This window comes from Silurus meridionalis, chromosome 3 (assembly GCF_014805685.1).
Source record: "Silurus meridionalis isolate SWU-2019-XX chromosome 3, ASM1480568v1, whole genome shotgun sequence".
Lineage (NCBI taxonomy): Eukaryota > Metazoa > Chordata > Actinopteri > Siluriformes > Siluridae > Silurus > Silurus meridionalis.
In genome coordinates, this window is record NC_060886.1 from 26,337,864 (window position 1) to 26,362,220 (window position 24,357).

The 24,357-nt window shown below is 36.4% G+C and overlaps 2 protein-coding genes across 4 annotated transcripts in view; both read right to left on the minus strand.

Annotated features, from left to right (window-relative positions):
• Positions 1–6,473, minus strand: part of ranbp2 (RAN binding protein 2) — a 33,057-nt gene extending 26,584 nt beyond the window's left edge. For 2 of the 3 annotated variants that reach the window (XM_046845183.1, XM_046845181.1), the window contains exons 1-4: positions 1,783–2,094; positions 615–682; positions 386–497; positions 82–234 (exon numbers count right to left, since the gene is read on the minus strand). In XM_046845183.1, coding sequence (XP_046701139.1) covers positions 82–234; positions 386–497; positions 615–682; positions 1,783–1,854 — 405 coding nt within the window. In that variant the 5' untranslated portion in view covers positions 1,855–2,094. Of the gene's footprint in view, positions 1–81; positions 235–385; positions 498–614; positions 683–1,782; positions 2,095–6,225 lie in introns of those variants that run through there. The other variant, XM_046845182.1, reaches the window with a different exon arrangement.
• Positions 6,474–10,596: 4,123 nt separating this feature from the next.
• lims2 (LIM and senescent cell antigen-like domains 2) lies at positions 10,597–22,879 on the minus strand. Its single transcript, XM_046845185.1, has 11 exons — positions 22,563–22,879; positions 20,666–20,825; positions 17,418–17,484; positions 16,172–16,292; positions 15,729–15,878; positions 13,951–14,101; positions 13,535–13,627; positions 13,399–13,447; positions 12,184–12,259; positions 11,799–11,954; positions 10,597–11,682 (listed from the first exon to the last, which is right to left on the minus strand). The coding sequence occupies exons 1-10, from the start codon at positions 22,745–22,747 to the stop codon at positions 11,816–11,818; spliced, it is 1,191 nt and encodes a 396-aa protein (XP_046701141.1). The 5' UTR covers positions 22,748–22,879; the 3' UTR covers positions 10,597–11,682; positions 11,799–11,815.
• Positions 22,880–24,357: the final 1,478 nt, after the last annotated feature.

A 24,357-nucleotide genomic window follows, 5' to 3' on the forward strand; every position in this document is an offset into this window, starting at 1 on the left:
AAGCATTACACTTTTCCTCGTTCTTCACATGTAAATAAATATGCCATTAGCCAATTATACAAAAAACAGTGATGTACAAACCTTTAGGTCGAACACTGCAGGGTGACCCGGCAAAAGTTTGGCAGCCCTCTCCACCCAGAATTCTGCCCTGCTGTCAGGTTCCGCTTTGCTACATAACAGCTCGGCTATTTTCATAACCAGGTCTCGCTGTGCTGGGTTCAGATCCACAGAGCGCTAAAGACGGGACAGGAACCAGAGAAATGATCCATTAAAGTTCAAACTACATAATTTCTTATCATTATAGCATCAAGTACAAAATATACATTCAGGACCAAACTGCAAAATGATAGTGTAGATAGTGTAAAGTGACATGTACACTACACACCTTGTAACATCCGACAGCTTTTTCAATTTCACCTTCTTGTTCATAAAGCTGACCGAGGAATCGATGCGCCTTGGGATCTCTGCCCTGGACTGTTAAATATGCTGATACATGTCTATCGGCAAGACGTACAACAAAGAGACAAAGACCAGCAGATTAATTCATAATAATAAAAAAAAATTTCAAAAAAAAAAAAACCTTCACAAAAAAGAAAAATGTGTTCATAGGTTACCTTTTAGAGAGTTCATACTCCTTGGCTTCAAAATATAATTTTGCAAATAAAAATCCCTTCGCTGTTTTCTGCATTGGCACAAAAAAATAAAAACAGAGATAAACAAATAGTTGTTTGATATACCTGGGCATTTAACACAGAACATACAGGTAACCAGCTTTCTTAATAACCACCAAAACTCTGCCTGCGAAACTAAAACAGTGATAAAAGCTCGATAAAATAGAACGGCATGGAAAACATTTGCTTTAGCACAATACATGGTCAAGATGGAGAGCACTTAGTAAAGTTTCACACACACTGCTAAATCTCTAGACTCTGCCCACCATAATGATCATCATACAGCAAAACCATCAAAACCATCTAAACACAGCAGCTCGATCAGTGCAACAGGGGCATAGGATTGACTTCTGATCAATCAGCTCTCAAATTCTTATAGTTTCAGCACAGGACGTTTTAGAGAACAGCACACGGTGACTGAGAAGTTATTTGTTTACACTCATTTCACAGTTCAATCCCATCATATTTGTAATGGACAAATTGATGATATTTCTTCATATAAGGTTAAAAACTATTCTGGTGGTCTCTGGAGATCAACGCAAACTGCTGAGCTCTTCATATTGAAAACATTTTATTTGTGCTAAAAACCTTTATAACTTGAAAAAAAATCCATGAAAATTCTGATGGAAATGAGACTCCCAGGCAGAGTTAAGATTTCATTCATGTTTACACTTTTTGGTGAAACCAACAGTTAATGCACTCAGCTCTCGTCAGTTATTTCCCGATCCTTGTTACATGCATTTAGTCAACACGCCATTGATACGTCCTTTAGTTATACACATCGAACACGTGCACCAAAAAACAGACAGACGAGCGCACGCGCGTCTCCCTCAATGTCTCTCTCACACATAGCGCGTTTTTCAAGTGTCAGCAAGGCGCACAGCTCGCTCTCTCTCTCTCACTCACTCACTCACTCACAACTGTATTATACTCTACTGTATCATACTGCACACTCACACCGACTAATCGCAGTAAACACGCGTATGCGAGCGCGTAGGTGTGTGTCGGCGGGCGCTAATCACTTTTAGCCACACAGCGGCCTACCCAAGCTAAACACCTAGCATGCTAACTAACCGGCTAGCTAGCGCGTTTTGAATCCGGTATGGCGTACCTCTTTTTGAGAAGGAGAGAAGCTCTCCACTGAAGAAATGTAGCGTTCAACGTCCGCCTTACTTCTCCTCATAGCTGCGAAAGAACCGCGACGTCCCTGCGAGCTTCTGCTTTCCGTCAGTTCCTTTGCTTTCTCCAGAAACGAACCTTAACTTCACATTTACTTCAAGCTGAACGCGACCAGGATAGTATGACGCAGTTTTCAGTTCAGCAAATCAGAGCGCGACTCCTCCACATCTCGCGATAGCTGCTTTTGTGACGCATTTTGGCTGAGTGTGCGTGCGCGTGCGTGTATGTTACAGATAGAGCCCCTGAACTGCTAAACAGAACTAAACAGCAGTTCATGTTTCAGCGGATTAAGATACTAAACAGATAAATTGTACAAAAAATGTATATATATATATATATATATATATATATATATATATATATATATATATATAAAGAAAGAAATAGTATGAATGCCGTCAGTAGAGAGGCAGAAGTCACATGAACTGTCACATGAAATCTCCATGGAAACAAAATTACTGTTTTGATGCACCAACAGAGAAATAGTGACTGACTGACAGACAAAACCAGCATTTTATGTACTATGTACTATTTTAGCTCTACAGTGTAGCATTTCTGAGAAAATTATAAAAATGTTGATGATTTGACTAATTATTCTGTACAGCCAAGTTTTGTGTCAGTGTTTTTGTTTGTTATCTAACCCAGCTGAACAGCTGTAACCTTGCTGAACTTATTTAAACTTTACTGGATAAGACATTTTATTATTTATTTCAGTTTTATTTGTATAGCACTTTTTACAGTGGTGAACAAGCTACATATAAAACTAGATACAGTAGGTAAAATATGACTCCAGTGAAAGTAAAAGTGTTCCTTTAAACCTACACTTGAGTAAAAGTACAAATATATTTGCCTTGAAATGTACTTAAGTGTCCAAGTACTATGATTTATTATGGCTCTAATGTTCCTATTATCATTTTTATCACAAGACTGTTGCTTAATCAACTTAGTTTATGTAAAAAGACTTTAATGTTACTCTTAACACATCAATCATATCTAATAGAATGATATTAATAAATTATATTAAAACAAGTTTAAAACAGAGTGCGTGCTCTACCCTGATTGGTGTGATTGCTGTGTGATTGAACAGTTATGTTTTTATCCCCTCATAAATAAAAAAAATCAACTGATTTAGTGAAATGTAGTTGAGTAAAAAGTATGATACAGTAATCCCCATTCAGCGCAGGTTTTTACATTTTGTTTTGTGGGTTTTTTTGTGGGTAGTATTGTTAAGAGTTAATTTCATTATTTATGTGGTAATATATGCATTTTCTGGCGTAGAAAATTAAGCTTTCAGAAGAGCTGTAATGCTCTTCTTGGGTATGCAGTACATTAATTTAATCGTCATCATGTTCATCATCATTGGAAATACATCAGTAAAGTACAGATACGCGAAAAAAATACTTAAGTACATTAATTAATTACATTTTTTAACGTTGTAATTGTCCACCATTTTAACAATGGACACTGTCTCAAAGCAGCTTTGCACAGATAGAGTGGTTATAAAGTTATATAAAAGAATGGATACGTGGCTATAAGTTTGTTTATAATATTGCTCATAATATTAGAAACACTCCCTGAAATGGTATGAGAAAGAAACCGTGATAGGAACCAGGCTCAAAAGGGAATTCATCCTCATCTGGCTGGCAACAAAATTCCATTCATTACAGTTCCATCATTGTTGTGGTGTACTGTGCAGTGATAGCTGCTTAAATTCACTTCATGCAACCTGTGGTTCCTAGCCACTGATATCATTAATCTCACTGCTCATCCTCCCCAAACACAACCATATTTTCCCAGAACTGGGTGGCTTAAGTTTTATATTAATTCGCAATGTCATTCCTTCCCTGTCAAAAAATCTATTTTTGAAAACAAATGCTATTCACCTGCTACCACATATTAAACACAATTTCACATCTTACACATATCAGGAAATGTTATATTAAAGCTAATCTAATCTTTGTCAATTGGTTTGTAAATTGTATTCTTTCTGTAGGGAAAAAAAATAATTTGCACTAAAATTTAAACTGAAGAATTCCTGTTATCACTGATCCAGGAGGACCAGGGGAATTATTAGGTTTTCAGAGTTTTTGCCCTCTTAATCTTTCTTTTCTATTTGTAGATCATTTATCTATTATTGATAGAATGTATTTTTATTCTAAATTGCAAAATCTCAGGAAGAATTTGCCTCAATTTCTTATGTGCTTTTATATTAGAATAGAACTGTAGAAGAATGATGTTCCTTGCAAGAAGGTCTATTAATATTATATCTGTGTCTATAAATATTAGTATCTTTTAAAAACGTTATTTACTTGAAGAATAGTTTATTTCTGCAGAAAGAAGAACTAAAACGAAAAGACAAAAGCACAATTCATTATATAAAGAACTCAGAACTTAGATTTAAGTTACCTTAGGCATGCCTTATCCAGAATCCTGTCCAATCATAGTGAAGGAACAAAAGTTAATCTCTGAATATTATTGTATAGTCTGTCCGTGTCTACATTTTACTGCACATCACAAGACAGGTTTTATTGCATAATGCTAAGTTTATAGTCTAAATAAAAATCTAGCAGAAACTGCAATGTAGTAAACAAAGATAGGAGCTATGGCAAAAACAGAGATACAACAAGATGGCTGCATCACAATGTGTTTTTAATTTTCAAAATGTATTCACACAGTTGCCAGTAATGTCATCAGGCAGAAGCTCTTAAAATATCTGTACATAAATAAAGAAATTAATTCTACAGACCCGCCTAACAGTTCAAGATATTTTCTGAATATAACCCAAGTACTGAAATGATATACAGGGAGTGCAGAATTATTAGGCAAATGAGTATTTTGACCACATCATCCTCGTTATGCATGTTGTCTTACTCCAAGCTGTATAGGCTGGAAAGCCTACTACCAATTAAGCATATTAGGTGATGTGCATCTCTGTAATGAGAAGGGGTGTGGTCTAATGACATCAACACCCTATATCAGGTGTGCATAATTATTAGGCAACTTCCTTTCCTTTGGCAAATGGGTCAAAAGAAGGACTTGACAGGCTCAGAAAAGTCAAAAATAGTGAGATATATTGCAGAGGGATGCAGCAGTCTTAAAATAGCCAAGCTTCTGAGCGTGATCATCGAACAATCAAGCGTTTCATTCAAAATAGTCGACAGGGTCGCAAGAAGTGTGTGGAAAACCAAGGCGCAAAATAACTGCCCGTGAACTGAGAAAAGTCAAGCGTGCAGCTGCCAAGATGCCACTTGCCACCAGTTTGGCCATATTTCAGAGCTGCAACATCACTGGGTGCCCAAAAGCACAAGGTGTGCAATACTCAGAGACATGGCCAAGGTAAGAAAGGCAGAAAGTCGACCACCACTGAACAAGACACACAAGCTGAAACGTCAAGACTGGGCCAAGAAATATCTCAAGACTGATTTTTCTAAGGTTTTATGGACTGATGAAATGAGAGTGAGTCTTGATGGGCCAGATGGATGGGCCCGTGGCTGGATTGGTAAAGGGCAGAGAGCTCCAGTCCGACTCAGGCGCCAGCAAGGTGGAGGTGGAGTACTGGTTTGGGCTGGTATCATCAAAGATGAGCTTGTGGGGCCTTTTCGGGTTGAGGATGGAGTCAAGCTGAACTCCCAGTCCTACTGCCAGTTTCTGGAAGACACCTTCTTCAAGCAGTGGTACAGGAAGAAGTCTGCATCCTTCAAGAAAAACATGATTTTCATGCAGGACAATGCTCCATCACACACGTCCAAGTACTCCACAGCGTGGCTGGCAAGAAAGGGTATAAAAGAAGAAAATCTAATGATATGGCCTCCTTGTTCACCTGATCTGAACCCCATTGAGAACCTGTGGTCCATCATCAAATGTGCGATTTACAAGGAGGAAAACAGTACACCTCTCTGAACAGTGTCTGGGAGGCTGTGGTTGCTGCTGCACGCAATGTTGATGGTGAACAGATCAAAACACTGACAGAATCCATGGATGGCAGGCTTTTGAGTGTCCTTGCAAAGAAAGGTGGCTATATTGGTCACTGATTTGTTTTTGTTTGGTTTTTGAATGTCAGAAATGTATATTTGTGAATGTTGAGATGTTATATTGGTTTCACTGGTAAAAATAAATAATTGAAATGGGTATGAATTTGTTTTTTGTTAAGTTGCCTAATAATTATGCACAGTAATAGTCACCTGCACACACAGATATCCCCCTAAAATAGCTAAAACTAAAAACTACTTCCAAAAATATTCAGCTTTGATATTAATGAGTTTTTTGTGTTCATTGAGAACATGGTGGTTGTTCAAATTAAATCCTCAAATAAAATTAATCCTCAAAAATACAACTTGCCTAATAATTCTGCACTCCCTGTATATCTCAAATAAATCTCCTCATAGCTGCGAAAGAACCGCGACGTCCCTGCGAGCTTCTGCTTTCCGTCAGTTCCTTTGCTTTCTCCAGAAACGAACCTTAACTTCACATTTACTTCAAGCTGAACGCGACCAGGATAGTATGACGCAGTTTTCAGTTCAGCAAATCAGAGCGCGACTCCTCCACATCTCGCGATAGCTGCTTTTGTGACGCATTTTGGCTGAGTGTGCGTGCGCGTGCGTGTATGTTACAGATAGAGCCCCTGAACTGCTAAACAGAACTAAACAGCAGTTCATGTTTCAGCGGATTAAGATACTAAACAGATAAATTGTACAAAAAATGTATATATATATATATATATATATATATATATATATATATATATATATATATATATATATAAAGAAAGAAATAGTATGAATGCCGTCAGTAGAGAGGCAGAAGTCACATGAACTGTCACATGAAATCTCCATGGAAACAAAATTACTGTTTTGATGCACCAACAGAGAAATAGTGACTGACTGACAGACAAAACCAGCATTTTATGTACTATGTACTATTTTAGCTCTACAGTGTAGCATTTCTGAGAAAATTATAAAATGTTGATGATTTGACTAATTATTCTGTACAGCCAAGTTTTGTGTCAGTGTTTTGTTTGTTATCTAACCCAGCTGAACAGCTGTAACCTTGCTGAACTTATTTAAACTTTACTGGATAAGACATTTTATTATTTATTTCAGTTTTATTTGTATAGCACTTTTTACAGTGGTGAACAAGCTACATATAAAACTAGATACAGTAGGTAAAATATGACTCCAGTGAAAGTAAAAGTGTTCCTTTAAACCTACACTTGAGTAAAAGTACAAATATATTTGCCTTGAAATGTACTTAAGTGTCCAAGTACTATGATTTATTATGGCTCTAATGTTCCTATTATCATTTTTATCACAAGACTGTTGCTTAATCAACTTAGTTTATGTAAAAAGACTTTAATGTTACTCTTAACACATCAATCATATCTAATAGAATGATATTAATAAATTATATTAAAACAAGTTTAAAACAGAGTGCGTGCTCTACCCTGATTGGTGTGATTGCTGTGTGATTGAACAGTTATGTTTTTATCCCCTCATAAATAAAAAAAATCAACTGATTTAGTGAAATGTAGTTGAGTAAAAAGTATGATACAGTAATCCCCCATTCAGCGCAGGTTTTTACATTTTGTTTTGTGGGTTTTTTTGTGGGTAGTATTGTTAAGAGTTAATTTCATTATTTATGTGGTAATATATGCATTTTCTGGCGTAGAAAATTAAGCTTTCAGAAGAGCTGTAATGCTCTTCTTGGGTATGCAGTACATTAATTTAATCGTCATCATGTTCATCATCATTGGAAATACATCAGTAAAGTACAGATACGAAAAAATACTTAAGTACATTAATTAATTACATTTTTTAACGTTGTAATTGTCCACCATTTTAACAATGGACACTGTCTCAAAGCAGCTTTGCACAGATAGAGTGGTTATAAAGTTATATAAAAGAATGGATACGTGGCTATAAGTTTGTTTATAATATTGCTCATAATATTAGAAACACTCCCTGAAATGGTATGAGAAAGAAACCGTGATAGGAACCAGGCTCAAAGGAATTCATCCTCATCTGGCTGGCAACAAAATTCCATTCATTACAGTTCCATCATTGTTGTGGTGTACTGTGCAGTGATAGCTGCTTAAATTCACTTCATGCAACCTGTGGTTCCTAGCCACTGATATCATTAATCTCACTGCTCATCCTCCCCAAACACAACCATATTTTCCCAGAACTGGGTGGCTTAAGTTTTATATTAATTCACAATGTCATTCCTTCCCTGTCAAAAAATCTATTTTTGAAAACAAATGCTATTCACCTGCTACCACATATTAAACACAATTTCACATCTTACACATATCAGGAAATGTTATATTAAAGCTAATCTAATCTTTGTCAATTGGTTTGTAAATTGTATTCTTTCTGTAGGGAAAAAAAATAATTTGCACTAAAATTTAAACTGAAGAATTCCTGTTATCACTGATCCAGGAGGACCAGGGGAATTATTAGGTTTTCAGAGTTTTTGCCCTCTTAATCTTTCTTTTCTATTTGTAGATCATTTATCTATTATTGATAGAATGTATTTTTATTCTAAATTGCAAAAATCTCAGGAAGAATTTGCCTCAATTTCTTATGTGCTTTTATATTAGAATAGAACTGTAGAAGAATGATGTTCCTTGCAAGAAGGTCTATTAATATTATATCTGTGTCTATAAATATTAGTATCTTTTAAAAACGTTATTTACTTGAAGAATAGTTTATTTCTGCAGAAAGAAGAACTAAAACGAAAAGACAAAAGCACAATTCATTATATAAAGAACTCAGAACTTAGATTTAAGTTACCTTAGGCATGCGCCTTATCCAGAATCCTGTCCAATCATAGTGAAGGAACAAAAGTTAATCTCTGAATATTATTGTATAGTCTGTCCGTGTCTACATTTTACTGCACATCACAAGACAGGTTTTATTGCATAATGCTAAGTTTATAGTCTAAATAAAAATCTAGCAGAAACTGCAATGTAGTAAACAAAGATAGGAGCTATGGCAAAAACAGAGATACAACAAGATGGCTGCATCACAATGTGTTTTTAATTTTCAAAATGTATTCACACAGTTGCCAGTAATGTCATCAGGCAGAAGCTCTTAAAATATCTGTACATAAATAAAGAAATTAATTCTACAGACCCGCCTAACAGTTCAAGATATTTTCTGAATATAACCCAAGTACTGAAATGATATACAGGGAGTGCAGAATTATTAGGCAAATGAGTATTTTGACCACATCATCCTCGTTATGCATGTTGTCTTACTCCAAGCTGTATAGGCTGGAAAGCCTACTACCAATTAAGCATATTAGGTGATGTGCATCTCTGTAATGAGAAGGGTGTGGTCTAATGACATCAACACCCTATATCAGGTGTGCATAATTATTAGGCAACTTCCTTTCCTTTGGCAAAATGGGTCAAAAGAAGGACTTGACAGGCTCAGAAAAGTCAAAAATAGTGAGATATATTGCAGAGGGATGCAGCAGTCTTAAAATAGCCAAGCTTCTGAAGCGTGATCATCGAACAATCAAGCGTTTATTCAAAATAGTCGACAGGGTCGCAAGAAGTGTGTGGAAAACCAAGGCGCAAAATAACTGCCCGTGAACTGAGAAAAGTCAAGCTGCAGCTGCCAAGATGCCACTTGCCACCAGTTTGGCCATATTTCAGAGCTGCAACATCACTGAGTGCCCAAAAGCACAAGGTGTGCAATACTCAGAGACATGGCCAAGGTAAGAAAGGCAGAAAGTCGACCACCACTGAACAAGACACACAAGCTGAAACATCAAGACTGGGCCAAGAAATATCTCAAGACTGATTTTTCTAAGGTTTTATGGACTGATGAAATGAGAGTGAGTCTTGATGGGCCAGATGGATGGGCCCGTGGCTGGATTGGTAAAGGGCAGAGAGCTCCAGTCCGACTCAGACGCCAGCAAGGTGGAGGTGGAGTACTGGTTTGGGCTGGTATCATCAAAGATGAGCTTGTGGGGCCTTTTCGGTTTGAGGATGGAGTCAAGCTGAACTCCCAGTCCTACTGCCAGTTTCTGGAAGACACCTTCTTCAAGCAGTGGTACAGGAAGAAGTCTGCATCCTTCAAGAAAAACATGATTTTCATGCAGGACAATGCTCCATCACACACGCCCAAGTACTCCACAGCGTGGCTGGCAAGAAAGGGTATAAAAGAAGAAAATCTAATGATATGGCCTCCTTGTTCACCTGATCTGAACCCCATTGAGAACCTGTGGTCCATCATCAAATGTGCGATTTACAAGGAGGGAAAACAGTACACCTCTCTGAACAGTGTCTGGGAGGCTGTGGTTGCTGCTGCACGCAATGTTGATGGTGAACAGATCAAAACACTGACAGAATCCATGGATGGCAGGCTTTTGAGTGTCCTTGCAAAGAAAGGTGGCTATATTGGTCACTGATTTGTTTTTGTTTGGTTTTGAATGTCAGAAATGTATATTTGTGAATGTTGAGATGTTATATTGGTTTCACTGGTAAAAATAAATAATTGAAATGGGTATGAATTTGTTTTTTGTTAAGTTGCCTAATAATTATGCACAGTAATAGTCACCTGCACACACAGATATCCCCTAAAATAGCTAAAACTAAAACTACTTCCAAAAATATTCAGCTTTGATATTAATGAGTTTTTTGTGTTCATTGAGAACATGGTGGTTGTTCAAATTAAATCCTCAAATAAAATTAATCCTCAAAAATACAACTTGCCTAATAATTCTGCACTCCCTGTATATCTCAAATAAATTCTCAATGATAAATATAATAGCTTTAAAGTGGTGCAGCCACCAGCTTCCTTGGACCCCTGGGGAGACAACACTTTAGGAACATGTCATAGTGTACAGTTACTGTCCAAATTCTGGAAATATGTAGTGTTTTATGGTTTTTGAGACACATTCATTTTCCTTATTTATATGCAACAAACTGGGTAAATGCCAAAAACACACGGTTGAATGCCTTACACCCACAGTCAAACATGGAGGTGAAAGTTAAATGGTTTGGCATTTGATTTGGAATAGGGAAGGTTGGACTTTCTCCATAATTTCTTCCAGGTAAAAATACTGATCCAACATGGCTATTATTCCACACTTATCATCACATGTAATTCCATCTGGACTGCAGCTGACTGGAGCCAACATTTACACAATAGGAACTATTATAAACAAGGCAATAACTAGAAGCATATGTTCAAGCTCTGTTATTTAGAGATCAAACAGTCGTTTGCAGTGTTATTTATCATGGAATTGCCTGCTCAGTCACCACACCTAAATCCTGTTGAACTGCTATGGGATGAACTGGATTGCAAGGTCAGAAAGAAATATCCAATTAGTAAAGAACACCTTTGTCAAATGTTACATGAGGCTAGGTTTTACATTAAGTATTTCAGCTTAATGTTTAGCGATCGAGATGTCAAAAGTGTGTAAAGCACTTGTTCATGCTAAATGAGGATTTTTCAGTGAAAATCCAGTTAAAGCAGTTAAAAGGTTTAACTGTCTATTATGTTGCTGTACCAACACCTGTACATTTATATATTTGTTTGATCAAAGTGAAAGTTGTTGCACATAAACCAAAGGAACCTGCATGTGTCTTTCAAAAACTTCCAAATATTTTGACAGAAACTTTAGATAAAGTAATTCTCTATACCCCTGTTAAAACTTGTATGTATCATTATGGTACATGAGGGAATATGGTGCAAACACATCAAAGGTTATAACAAAGGACTATAATACTTGCATTTATGCAAATAGACAGAGAGCACAGAAGGCTTCGGGATCTCAAATACATCCACACTTAGTACATTGCCTACTAAGCATCGCACTATGCCTAAAAAAAAAGAAAAAAAATTGTTGCCATGAGAATTAGAAATTATTTACTTTTTAAAAATACCAATCAAAAATCGTAATATAAGTACATAAGACACAAGAGAGAAGGAAACTCACCAGTGCAATGGATAACTTTACAGACAGATACCCATTTTCTTTCTTTTGTCCTTGGAGTCATGTTCCCGCTTAGCTAGACGATGCTTGAGCTGCGTTGGCATTCTTTCATAGCACTGTTTGCATACAGGCTTCAGATCAAGCTCCACAAACTTGTCCCTGTATGGTTATAAAGGCCACAAGAAAGCAAAGGTAGTATAAGAAGCAATAAAGAAGAAAGACGTAGTGTTAGAATCCCTTTAGCTATTACATTCCGCCTGAGGATTCTCATCCATAATTTATAAAATACTTTTTATTATTTTTAATATTCTTATCTAAAATAGTTTGCTACTAGAGAGGCAAGCTGTGTTTAGGCATTAATTATCAGGCATGGAAAACAGAAACTCACTTTGGGGTCAGCTTAGAACTGCAGGTGGAACAGGAAAAGCAGTTGATGCACCAGGCTTTATTTAGTGCTGAAATGACTTCAAGAAAAACAGCACAGTTTAAGTTTTAAGTTTTTGCACAGTGCAGAATTTGATAAACTTAAGAATAACACATTCTCTATGGGACCTGTACAGTGTCTGGATTTGCTTTAGATATCTATATCCTATATAACTTCTTTATTATAAGAATATCACCAACAGCGTAATGAACAGACAGTTAATATGTGGACATACATTTACATTAATGGACCAAGCCTTAAATTGAGCATCATTTTACATATATATTTAAGTGCACCTTTACCATACCTACATGAAAGCCTTTTGCTTGAGCATCTTGTCTTAATGTACACTGGCGATCAAAATTAGAGAACAATTTATAAACACTTGAACAATTCTGAAATAGTCATCTTCACTGCTCAACAGTTAAAGGAGTTTTTGTCCTGTCTATACCATGCTACCAGAACACCTTTTCCACAAAATAAGGCATTTAAAAAAAAACCCTTTATATTGCAGAAAACTCCTTCAACTGTTGAGCAGTGAAGATGACTATTTCAGAATTGTTTAATTGTTTATAAATTGTTCTCTAATTTTGATTGCCAGTGTGTGTGTCTTGTTAACCTGATGTACGTTACTTTTAGTCTGTTGCCCACACATTGTTTCAGTGTTTGTGTGAAAGTGTTTTTCTATGTTTGTGGAATTAGTGCCAGTGTATCGTACACTTGGAAGATTCATCAGTATTATTTTGGTTAACAGCTAGCTGCAGGCAGCATAAAAGGTTTAAATTGGCAGGGCTTTTTTTTTAGGGTCACTTAACATTTTATCACTTGCACCATAATCGAAATAATAAATAACATTTACTACACTTAAGGTGAAAATAGGACAAGACTTCAGATTTAAACAGAGAATAACAGAGAGACTCAATGGCTCAGATTTTTTTTATCAGTTTTGACCCAATATAGTATTGTGTGTGCATGTGACTTGTCATTGTTTTAATACAATAGTATAAAATAATACTATTAATATAATTATTTAACTATTATAATATATATAATATATAAACTATTAATATAAATATTATATTATATTATATTATATTATATTATATTATATTATATTATATTATATTATATTATATTATATTACATTATATTATATTACATTATATTAAAGTATTTTACCTTCTCCTTCAATGACATGGTTGCAGTGGTGACAGACATCTCCAAAGAGCTAAATAAAAGCAAAATCTTTTTTTACACTCATTCTTTCTTTTTCGAGATACATGTGTTATATGGTGACAAATATTTTTGTTCGTACCAGATTGTAGTGGGTCTCGCAGTAAGCCAGACCTTTGCGTTCATAATGCTGATGGCCCAGGAAAGGTTTCTCACACTTAGCACACACAAAATGCTACAAAACAAACACACACACACACACACACACACACACACACACACACACACACACACACACACACACACACACACAGGGTCAGACAGAAATCACTACCAACTACCAAAGTGTTACTTTTCCTCATTAAATTATGTTTCTTAGCTTTTTTGCCTAAATGTAGTGTTGTACAGAATTTTTAATTGATTCCTAATTTATCTATAAACAAAAAAAGCCACACAGTCATAATGATTATCCCAAACTAAGTTATTCAAACACAACATCATCCCCTTGTTGTTGTTTTTCTGGATAGTACTACATTGTGGATAATACTGTGTGATTACCTCAACATGCCATTGCTTGCCAACTGCATTCACCACTCTGCCCTCTACTGGTCTCCTGCATGCCCCACAGATTGGCACGCCCATCTTGTCATGGCACGGCAAGCAATACAACTCATTCTTTAGCTCCCGAGCATCAGCAGTGAGCTCCTTACTGAAAACACAAAACACACAATCAGTCTAAAATTTTATCGTGACAATAACCAGGTAAACTAAAAGTGCTTAAAATGTTCAAGGAATCATTTGCTTTGATTCTGACAAACATGATCAATTCCAGGTGACATCCACATGTAGATTTAGATCATAGTTGTAACATTGCCTTGTAAATACTAGAAGAAGAAGAAGAAGAAGAAGAGGAACAAGATTCATAAGAAAACTAGTCACAATCTGTGATCCCAAGGGTCTGAATAGGAAAGTCAGCTTGGTGGTTAAAATGACCAAACCATCCAAATGACTTTTGACCAAACCGTCATTAGTTTAAATCTCTGCACCACCAAGCTGCCCTTGCTGTGCCCTTGAGCAAAGCCCTTAACCCTCAGCTCCACAGCTGATAAGCATAACTCCTATAAGTGTAAACAGATAGTTTAAAATAATTTTCTATGCAATATATATAAACATTCTGCTGTTTATTCAGCTCAAGCCGTCTCTGTGTAGAAACACAATTCACTTTGTGATGACATCTAAAGGGTTGTGTTTCTAGAAATGACTGCCCTGTATAAGCATCAAATCCAGATATATATACAGTTGAACCCACTTATCTAGACCACGGTTAACTCGCCAACCTTATTAAGTCGACGTTTTTGAAGTGGAACCGGTTATGTCGATCTTTTTACATCGCCGAACCCTAATATCTCGAGCACAAGGGGGGCAAATTTGCCACTTAACGTCGGTTATGTCAGGAATCCCCCTGCCACGCCCCCTTCGGAGGCGGCATTCCTCTCATTCACTCACTCATCCCATCTCCTATTTAAGCCCCTCACCTCCACACACTCGCGGTCTGTTATTGTTTGTGCATGATCGTATGTGTTGGTTCATGGTGGTCTGTGTAATCAAGTAAACGTATCCCGCTACGTACCCTTCTTCTCGGACTCCGCGTTCTCTCAACGGCTGCACCCCGGATTACCCCGATCCTGCTGTTTTCCATGTTCACGCTGTCTGCACCACGTTTATCCGTTGCTGCCCAGCGCTGCGCTTTCCATAGCGCAGATCCGTGGATTCTCTACACAAACTGTCTCTGCTTTCATAGAACTTCGTGGACCGCGCTCCCGGAGCGCACCACTGGATATTACTGCTTCGCTACAAGTATTGGTGGATTATCTCCTGAGTATTCTCAATAAACTTTGTTTGCGTTTACTTCGGCTTCCGCCTCCTTATCCGCATTACAGGTTATCTCAATCCGCATGACCAATCAATCAAATCACGGCAACGCTGTTGTGTAAAAAACCTCCAAAAGCACGTGCATGCACATTCTCATTTAATAATGCACATGTACATAAAGAAATTTCAAGCACGTTAATATATTGCCGCCATATTGGTTTTCGTTTATCTCGATCATCGGTTATCTCGACGCTTTTTGGCGTCCCCTAGGCCGCCGACATAACCGGGTTCCACTGTATATAATTTTCTTTCTTTTTTTTTTTTTACATGGTTCAGAAGATCTGGGATGAACTGTAAGCTTTGTTGATGCGTAAAGCTCACAAGCCAATGCACATTCTCATTCAAATGTGAAGTGAGGAGGATTTGATCTACCAGAGTAGAAATGCTAAAATGCTACAACTCACCCACAGTTGCTGCAGTTAAAGTGATCAGGGTGGTATGGATCACTCTTGAAGATCAGCGGCTGTTCATCGATGATAGTGTGACACTTCTGGCAAATATACTTGCCCAGGCCACAGGCTCTCTCGCGGATGTGGCATGGACGACACAGGTGTCTGTGTAAGGTTCAGCAGATACTTAACTTTTTATTTAATAAGTTGAGATATACAATATCTAATGAGGCATTGAATTACAAACTACATTTTAAAAGATGTGTTTCAGTCTAAGTTGTTATTTGTAGTTACTCTGCAATATTGGGAGTGAAATATTTACAGTTCTCCTGCCTTGTGGCCATTTCATTAAGAAAAGTAAAAAATTTAATAGATGACAAATTCAATGTGCAATTTCAAACAGTTTCTATTATAATGTAAATATAGCAATTTTGTCATTTGGTGTGGGATACATTTACCTGCCTGCATTCTTTGCAAATCCAACATCAGCAAGCACAGCGTGGCAGATATTACAGCGAAAACACTCTGGGTGCCAACTATTGTTCATGGCCTTAATGACACGACCGATAATGAACTCCCCTGCACACATCATACAAATACAAACACTGTACACTGAATTTAAAACGGTATTTAGAACGTGTTCCTAACAGCAAAGAAAAAACAATTTTTTCTGTTTTGATTATCCTACAGTTACATTGTTACCTTCAGATTTTCACATTTCTGGTTAATGTCAAATGCAAAGGTTGATTTTTCAGTATTTCAGTTAAAGTTCAGTTATATTTGTGTACTTTACGGGGCTTTAAATCAAAGGATAAATCCCTGCACGTGCTAAGAAGTGGAGTGGTACAAAGAGAGAGAGAGAGAGAGAGAGAGAGAGAGAGAGAGAGAGAGAAAAAGAGAGAGAGAGAGAATGTATTTTTTACTTTTTAAAACATCCTTTAAAAGTCTTATCCCTTACTGTTGTCACCTCCAGCTTCAGACAATACATAATTAATAAAACAAGAGAGTAGAAGACATGCTGTGATAGGATAATGATCCACCTGGAATGGAGTGAACTGACGACACTAAAAAAAAGGAATCTGTTTTACACCTAACATACACTTTCTGGGCATGTGCACAAGCATCAGCAGCAGCAATGCGAGGCAAATGTACATCAGTGATCTAATGTACATCTGGAGGAATAAAAAGCCATCAGAGTGCCAAGTTTCCAGTGTAAAAATCTTACTCAGTTGAATGCATGTTGGCACTAATCAGGCCAACACTCTCCGTTCTGCTTCAAATTTCAGTGTCATGCACTCATTCTGCTGCATCTCACATTCAAAAGAATTTATTCATCACAAAAGTCTAGACATTTGATGCACACAGGAGCCCTGGTTTTTGGGTAGTTTCCTATTTTTAGGCTTTTACCTTCAAATCAAATCAAATTTTATTTGTCACATACACATACATACAGGGTACGACATGCAGTGAAATGCTTCATGTACCTTTACCAAAAATTAACAGGAAAACCGGTTAGAGCAAGACTGCGACTCCCAGTAACATTTTCAAAAAGAAATGGGTGTTATTCTGTTATAAATAGTTTTATTAAGCTGTAGACAAACTATTGAAAAGTATTGACAAAACATTGAAAAAATGAACACTTGTAAGGTACAAAAACAAAAATATTACAAAGAGTTAATGTGAAGCTTCATCTGAATTACTCACCACACTGATTACAACATGGAGCAAAGAGCATGTGGAAATCATGCTCACAGTATTTTCGGTCGTCAAACTGCAACAAGAAAAAAAATCTGCAGGTTTATTTTGGTTAAAAGCATCACTTTTAGATAATTGAACTAGCTGTTAATATAAATCTGACATACAGCCCAGTCACTTAAAATGACTAAAACAAAAGAGGAAAGTACAGTGAGGAAAATAAGTATTTGAACACCCTGCTATTTTGCAAGTTCTCTCACTTAGAAATCATGGAGGGTCTGAAATTGTTATCGTAGTTGCATGTCCACTGTGAGAGACATAATCTAAAAAAAAAATCCAGAAATCACAATATATGATTTTTAAACTATTTATTTGTATGATACAGCTGCAAATAAGTATTTGAACACCTGTCTATCAGCTAGAATTCTGACCCTCAAAGACCTGTTAGTCTGCCTTTAAAATGTCCACCTCCACTACATTTATTATCCTAAATTAGATGCACCTGTTTGAGGTCGTTAGCTGCATAAAGACACCTGTCCACCCCATACAATCAGTAAGAATCCAACTACTAACATGGCCAAGACCAAAGAGCTGTCCAAAGACACTAGAGACAAAATTGTACACCTCCACAAGGCTGGAAAGGGCTACGGGGAAATTGCCAAGCAGCTTGGTGAAAAAAGTCCACTGTTAGAACAATAATTAGAAAATGGAAGAAGCTAAACATGACTGTCAATCTCCCTCGGACTGGGGCTCCATGCAAGATCTCACCTTGTGGGGTCTCAATGATCCTAACGAAGGTGAGAAATCAGCCCAAAACTACACGGGAGGAGCTGGTCAATGACCTGAAAAGAGCTGGGACCACCGTTTCCAAGGTTACTGTTCGTAATACACTAAGACGTCATGGTTTGAAATCATGCTTAAACCAGCACATGTCCAGGCACGTCTTAAGTTTGCCAATGACCATTTGGATGATCCAGAGGAGTCATGGGAGAAAGCCATGTGGTCAGGTGAGAGCAAAATAGAACTTTTGGGTCATAATTCCACTAAACGTGTTTGGTGGAAGAAGAATGATGAGTACCATCCCAAGAACACCATCCCTACTGTAAAGCATGGGGGTGGTAGCACCATGCTTTGGGGTTGTTTTTCTGCACATGGGACAGGGCGACTGCACTGTATTAAGGAGCGGATGACCGGGGCCATGTATTGCGAGATTTTGGGGAACAACCTCCTTCCCTCAGTTAGAGCATTGAAGATGGGTCGAGGCTGGGTCTTCCAACATGACAATGACCCGAAGCACACAGCCAGGATAACCAAGGAGTGGCTCTGTAAGAAGCATATCAAGGTTCTGGTGTGGCCTAGCCAGTCTTAAGACCTAAACCCAATAGAGAATCTTTGGAGGGAGCTCAAACTCCGTGTTTCTCAGGGACAGGCCAGAAACCCGATTGATCTAGAGAAGATCTGTGTGGAGGAGTGGGCCAAAATCCCTCCTGCAGTGTGTGCAAACCTGGTGAAAAACTACAGGAAATGTTTGACCTCTGTAATTGCAAACAAAGGCTACTGTACCAAATATTAACATTGACTTTCTCAGGTGTTTAATTTCAATTTCAGACCCCTCCATGATTTCTAAGTGGGAGAACTTGCAAAATAGCATGGTGTTCAAATACTTTTTTCTCACAGAATTTTCCTCACTGTATATAAAACAGCAACTAACTAACTCATTATTGTCTAAATATGAGTACGTATATGAGTATTTAACTTGACAGATTAGATCATACTGAGGCTGAGAACTTTTGCTGTCTGGCCGACAGAGCACCAAGACAGTCAGTAACAGGAAAAGTTTCTTTCCCCAGGCAATCTACATCATGAACACTTAAAAACTCTCCCCCATTGTGCAATAAAATAAAACATACATGCAATACCACGTTTACTAAACTGAATCTGTACTTTTTTGTGCAATAATACTATCTTTAATTTCTTTATAAAAAAAAAACATGCAATAACTTTTATACTTTTATTCTTTTTTTATTTATTTTGCTTTTTTGCTTCCTTTTTTTTTTTTTACTTTAGAAAATGTGCAACTGGACGCTTTTGTCACCAAAACAAATTCCTTGTAAATGCAAACAGTCTTGGCAATAAAACTCTTTCTGATTCTGATGGTCAGATAACTATTTTTATTTATTTAGTTATATTCTGTTTCCTGCAGTTTATTATTTCTATACATTAGTTTATGCATATGGCAAACAGTATGTAGAGACCTGACCATCCTCTGCCCATATATGCTTGTTGAACATTCAACCCTACAAATATGCCATTGGAAAGATTGGAAACAATGGCAGAAATTACCAGAAGAATAGAATAAAAGAACTGAAATGGCAGCATGGACTGAATTCTGTTCCTGCCCAAGATATTTTTCTATGATTTTTTCCTTATAACGTTTTTAATTTTTATAACTACTAGCAATGAACCAGCAATTACTAAGGAGGGCTTTTACATTCATGGAACATGTCTTAATTTCAAATGATTTTACATATATTTTTGAGTGCACATTTACACCTACATGAAAACCTCTTGCTTGAACAAATCGTCTTTAAATTAATCTGGTTTGTTAAACTGAATCTCCCTGGCAGACATTAGTAAATTTTTTGAAAATTTAAACTGAAATAATTGTTCAATATTAATAGTGTATTTTTTCTTACATGCAGTATTTTCGCCCCATCCTTAACATTTGCACTACTATACATTCCACCCATATTTATACTGTTAGATATACTGTATCATACATACATTCATACTGGTACATAACTATATTGTGTTATTTGAGTATATTATCTTCTGTCTATGCAGAATCTTTGTACAGTATATATTATTATCTACTGTACATTATTCACCCTCACCCCTGTATATATGGACCTCATACTTTATTTATCTACTGTAATCTATTGTAAATAGGCCACTTATGCACTTCTGGTTAGATGCTAACTGCATTTCATTGGCTCTGTACATGTACCTTGCACAATGACAATCAAGTTGAATTTAATCTAATCTAATCTAATCTAATCCAATTTAGTACATTATGACAAATGTTGAATAATCTGAGGTAAGAAGAATTATTTCCGTTCTGTTCTAGAGAATTTCGTTGCTCATTTATCAACAAGCGTTGTACTGCCGTGTATCAGTACTATCATAAATCAATTCTCCAGGCAAAACAGCAAACCTATAAGACTAGCAATTAGAGCGGAGATAAAGATTAAACCTACCTCATAATATAAGCCTTCTGAAAATTGCTGAAAACACTGTGCACACACGAAACACTGCTCATGATACAATTCCCCATTACTGTTTACAATTTTCTCAGAAGGAGTGAAGCCAGTTTTGCAGAGTTCACAAACAGCATTAGCAAGAGCGTTTGCCATATTACTGGGGAAACAAAAACATTAAAAATCACTATGTTGAACCCATTTTACTTTTGAAATCTTTCAATAATACAAACACATCTTACATTTTTAAACAATGAAATAATAATATAATAAACAATAAAGCATTTACTGCACAAACCATTGTACTTTCTAAATCATTCAAAATAAGCCATTCTGTTTTGGCTATTGATCTCTGCATTTCACAAATGAGATTCTTATATTTGGTATATTTTCCGACTTCCTACATGTACAAATATTCTGGTGTATGTATATTCTACTTTGATAATGTCATTTCTATTTATTTATGTTTATTGTGTACGGTTGTGTATGTGATCAATGAGATTAGATCTTTTAATAAAAAAATTTAAAGGTCTATGAAAGGACAAAGGTCCCGTTTTAAGAAATGAAATGTAAAAAGTTTGTTAAATATTAGCAAATTTTTAACCTTTTAATTAGCAGACAAATCTTTAGGCACATGTTTTAGCAGAAAGGTTGTGAGGAGTTGAAGTTAAAAAGTTAAAAGTAAATCTGTCTGTTATGACCAAGTATTCTCAAAGTTCTATATCTCTTTTATCTAATAACTTCATCAGCTGTCATGAATTTTCCTTTTCATATCACAGGTTTACCACATAGTAATAACTCATATTCACTTGTGTGTTTTTTTGCTTGTTTTTGTTTTAGTCTATTATTCATCGACTCATTTTGTTATAAGACAGTTAGCTATTAGTTAGTTTGTCTGTTTAAGGCCTGCTGTGTCTAAGTACCTGCAAAGTGTTGACTGCACAGTCTATTGCTGTGTGCATTTGTTTCTTGATTTAAAAACCGATTGACTTTACGTTCTCATGTGATTTTCCCATGCGTTATTTGAAACTTCCAGGAACTTTGTTTTAAACGGAAGGAGAACCTCTGCCTACTCTGTGTCCTCACGTACTTTTAGGTTTGCTGTTTAAGCTATCTAATTGTCTGTAGCCTTTCCTTAGTGTCAGTGTCACTCAGACCTCTGGACTGGTGTTATATATTGGCTGGATCTTGGCTGGATATTTTTGGTCTCTGAGCTGTTCTCAAACCAGCAGTGTCGCCAAAGTGTTTAAAAATCCCAGCAATGCAGCTGCATCTGATCCACTCATACCATTGCAACACACATACCTACAAACATGCACACACACATACACACACACACTGGTTGTATTTGGTCTCTAGTGGTCTTTGGGTCACTTATTTTTACAAAAGAAAATGCATGCTAATGAATATTGTATGGAAAATCTACAGTGAGTAACTGTACACTTAAGAGGTGATACCATCAACTGTACGCATATATGACAATGCTTTTAAATATAATAATGTATCAATTTATTATATAGGTATCATTTATTTAATATGTTTTAGAAAACACACATTATCCTTCCTTTCATAAGGTTAAGATCAAACAGTTTGAGAAAGAAATATAAGAAAGGGGAATGTCTCTTGCTCAGGATCACTGATGAATATGAATTAAACTAATTTTAAACATGAATTCACTATCTTTCAAGGTAGGTCTCTCAGTGCGGTGGCATTTTTACATCTTCAGTTGTCCAATTACTGAGGATACTGAAATTTGTCGAAACCATTGCTTTATAATTATATTTTATTGTCATGGAAGAAAACTTTCTGATTTATAGTGACACCTAGATAAAATAGTCTGTCAGTATCCAAAAAAAAAAAAGCACTAGTGAATAAACGGAAGCAATATGAAACTTACAAACGAGCATAGAAGTCACAAAACTCCTTATAGACTTTCACATCACTGCGTCTTCTCTGAGATTTGGCTAGAGGAACTTCAGCTTCTCCACCATTCTCCCTGTCCTGGACCCCATTTATCTGCAACTCCGTGAGCTCTTCATTCTCAGGAATTGAAGCTGGAATTCCTTGTTTTTGTGCCTCCATGTTGGTTACAATGAAAAAGTCAGTCAGGTTGTTCAAAGTAGTCCAACAGTCTTGTAAAAAAAAAGGCAGCTCACTTGCTCTGTGCTTCACTACAAATAGACTGATGCCATCATCACCAAAATAGGTTCTAGCAGCTGCTATGTTTTCACAGAGGGGGTGAAGGTTTGTGGGGGAGGAAGTTCTTTCCTTTACCGGTTAAATTCTCTACCATTCAGTCATCCCCAGCTCTTATCAACTTTGTGTGCCTTGTGGGACACAGCTTAAACTCCCACCTGTGCAATGCTACTGCCTTTTTAAAAAATATTGCTGGTCAGTTAATCGTTATTGTAGAATAAACATTAACATCATAAACATTAAATCTTTTTAAATAGCTCACATATTAATATATTTCATGTACTCAGAATTATAAAATGTAAAGTTATTCATGTGTAGCTTTGCATAAAGGGACAGTTTTTAAATGGAAAATGATGATGTCTGTAAATCACTTGTGTGACAATATCCATCGTTTAAAGTGCTAAACAAATAAAACTAGAACTTCGCAAAAATATATTCTCAATTTTATTCGATCCCCACCTCCCACATCTAACCGATGTTGGTCCTGCTGAGGAGATGAGACAATGTGACATTCGGACCTGACTGACCCACCCTGATGCTCTACATTAAAATGAGAATGGCTTGGCTGAAGTGAATGCAAGGCGATCTGATCAGTGAGGCCAGAAGCTGGTGGTATAACAGAATTAAATGAGAGGGCAAATATATAATATTTATTATATATAAAATATATATAATATATTTGCTCATGTTAGATCCCCTTTAACTTACATTTTTAACCTCTCATTAAACACTGGTGTTGTTCCGGAAATTTGAAAATCAGCTTTTGTTGTTCCTCTGTTAAAAGGGGGAGATCCTGTGGTGTTAGATAATTACAGGCCGATTTCAAATTTCTGTGTTTTAACAAAGATTTTAGAAAGTTTTATTTGTGAACAGTTAACATGTTATTTGAATACAAACAAAGTGTTGTCTATTAATCAATCTGAGTTCTGCAAAGAACACAGTACTACCAAAGCTGTTTTGAAAGTTCTAAATGAAATTGTGGGATCAATTGATAATGGTGATTTCTGTGCCTCTCTTTTTATTGACTTATCTAAAGCTTTTGACACGGTGGATCACGAAATATTGCTGCATAGATTTAAAAGCGTTGGTTTATCAAGTTATGTTATTTTTTGGTAAAAAAATTAATTATTTAAGTGTAAGAACTCAACATGTACAAATTGAAAGTAAACTATCTGATTCATTGGAGACTGCTAAAGGTGTTCCCCAAGAATCTGTGCTGGGGCCCCTCTTACTCACTATTTATATAAGCAGTCTTGATTATTACATTCAAAATGCTAACTCTTATTTTTATGCAGATGATACTACTATGTACTGTATTTCTTCTGGGCAGCAAGCCCTGTTAAAGCTTCAGTCAGCTTTTGATGTCATCCAATCACGGCTTTCCAGTTTAAAACTTGTTCTAAATAGTGATAAAACTAAGTACAGTACAGACCAAAAGTTTGGACACACCTTCTCATTCAAAGAGTTTTCTTTATTTTCATGACTATGAAAATTGT

Coding starts and splice junctions, on each gene's coding strand:
- lims2 (XM_046845185.1), bottom strand. CDS start 22,747: ATGGAGGCACAAAAACAAGGAATTCCAGCTTCAATTCCTGAGAATGAA. Junction 20,826..22,562: donor TGTGACTTCTATGCTCGTTT/GTAAGTTTCATA, acceptor TTGTTTCCCCAG/TAATATGGCAAACGCTCTTG. Junction 17,485..20,665: donor CAGAAGGCTTATATTATGAG/GTAGGTTTAATC, acceptor TTCTTGTTGCAG/TTTGACGACCGAAAATACTG.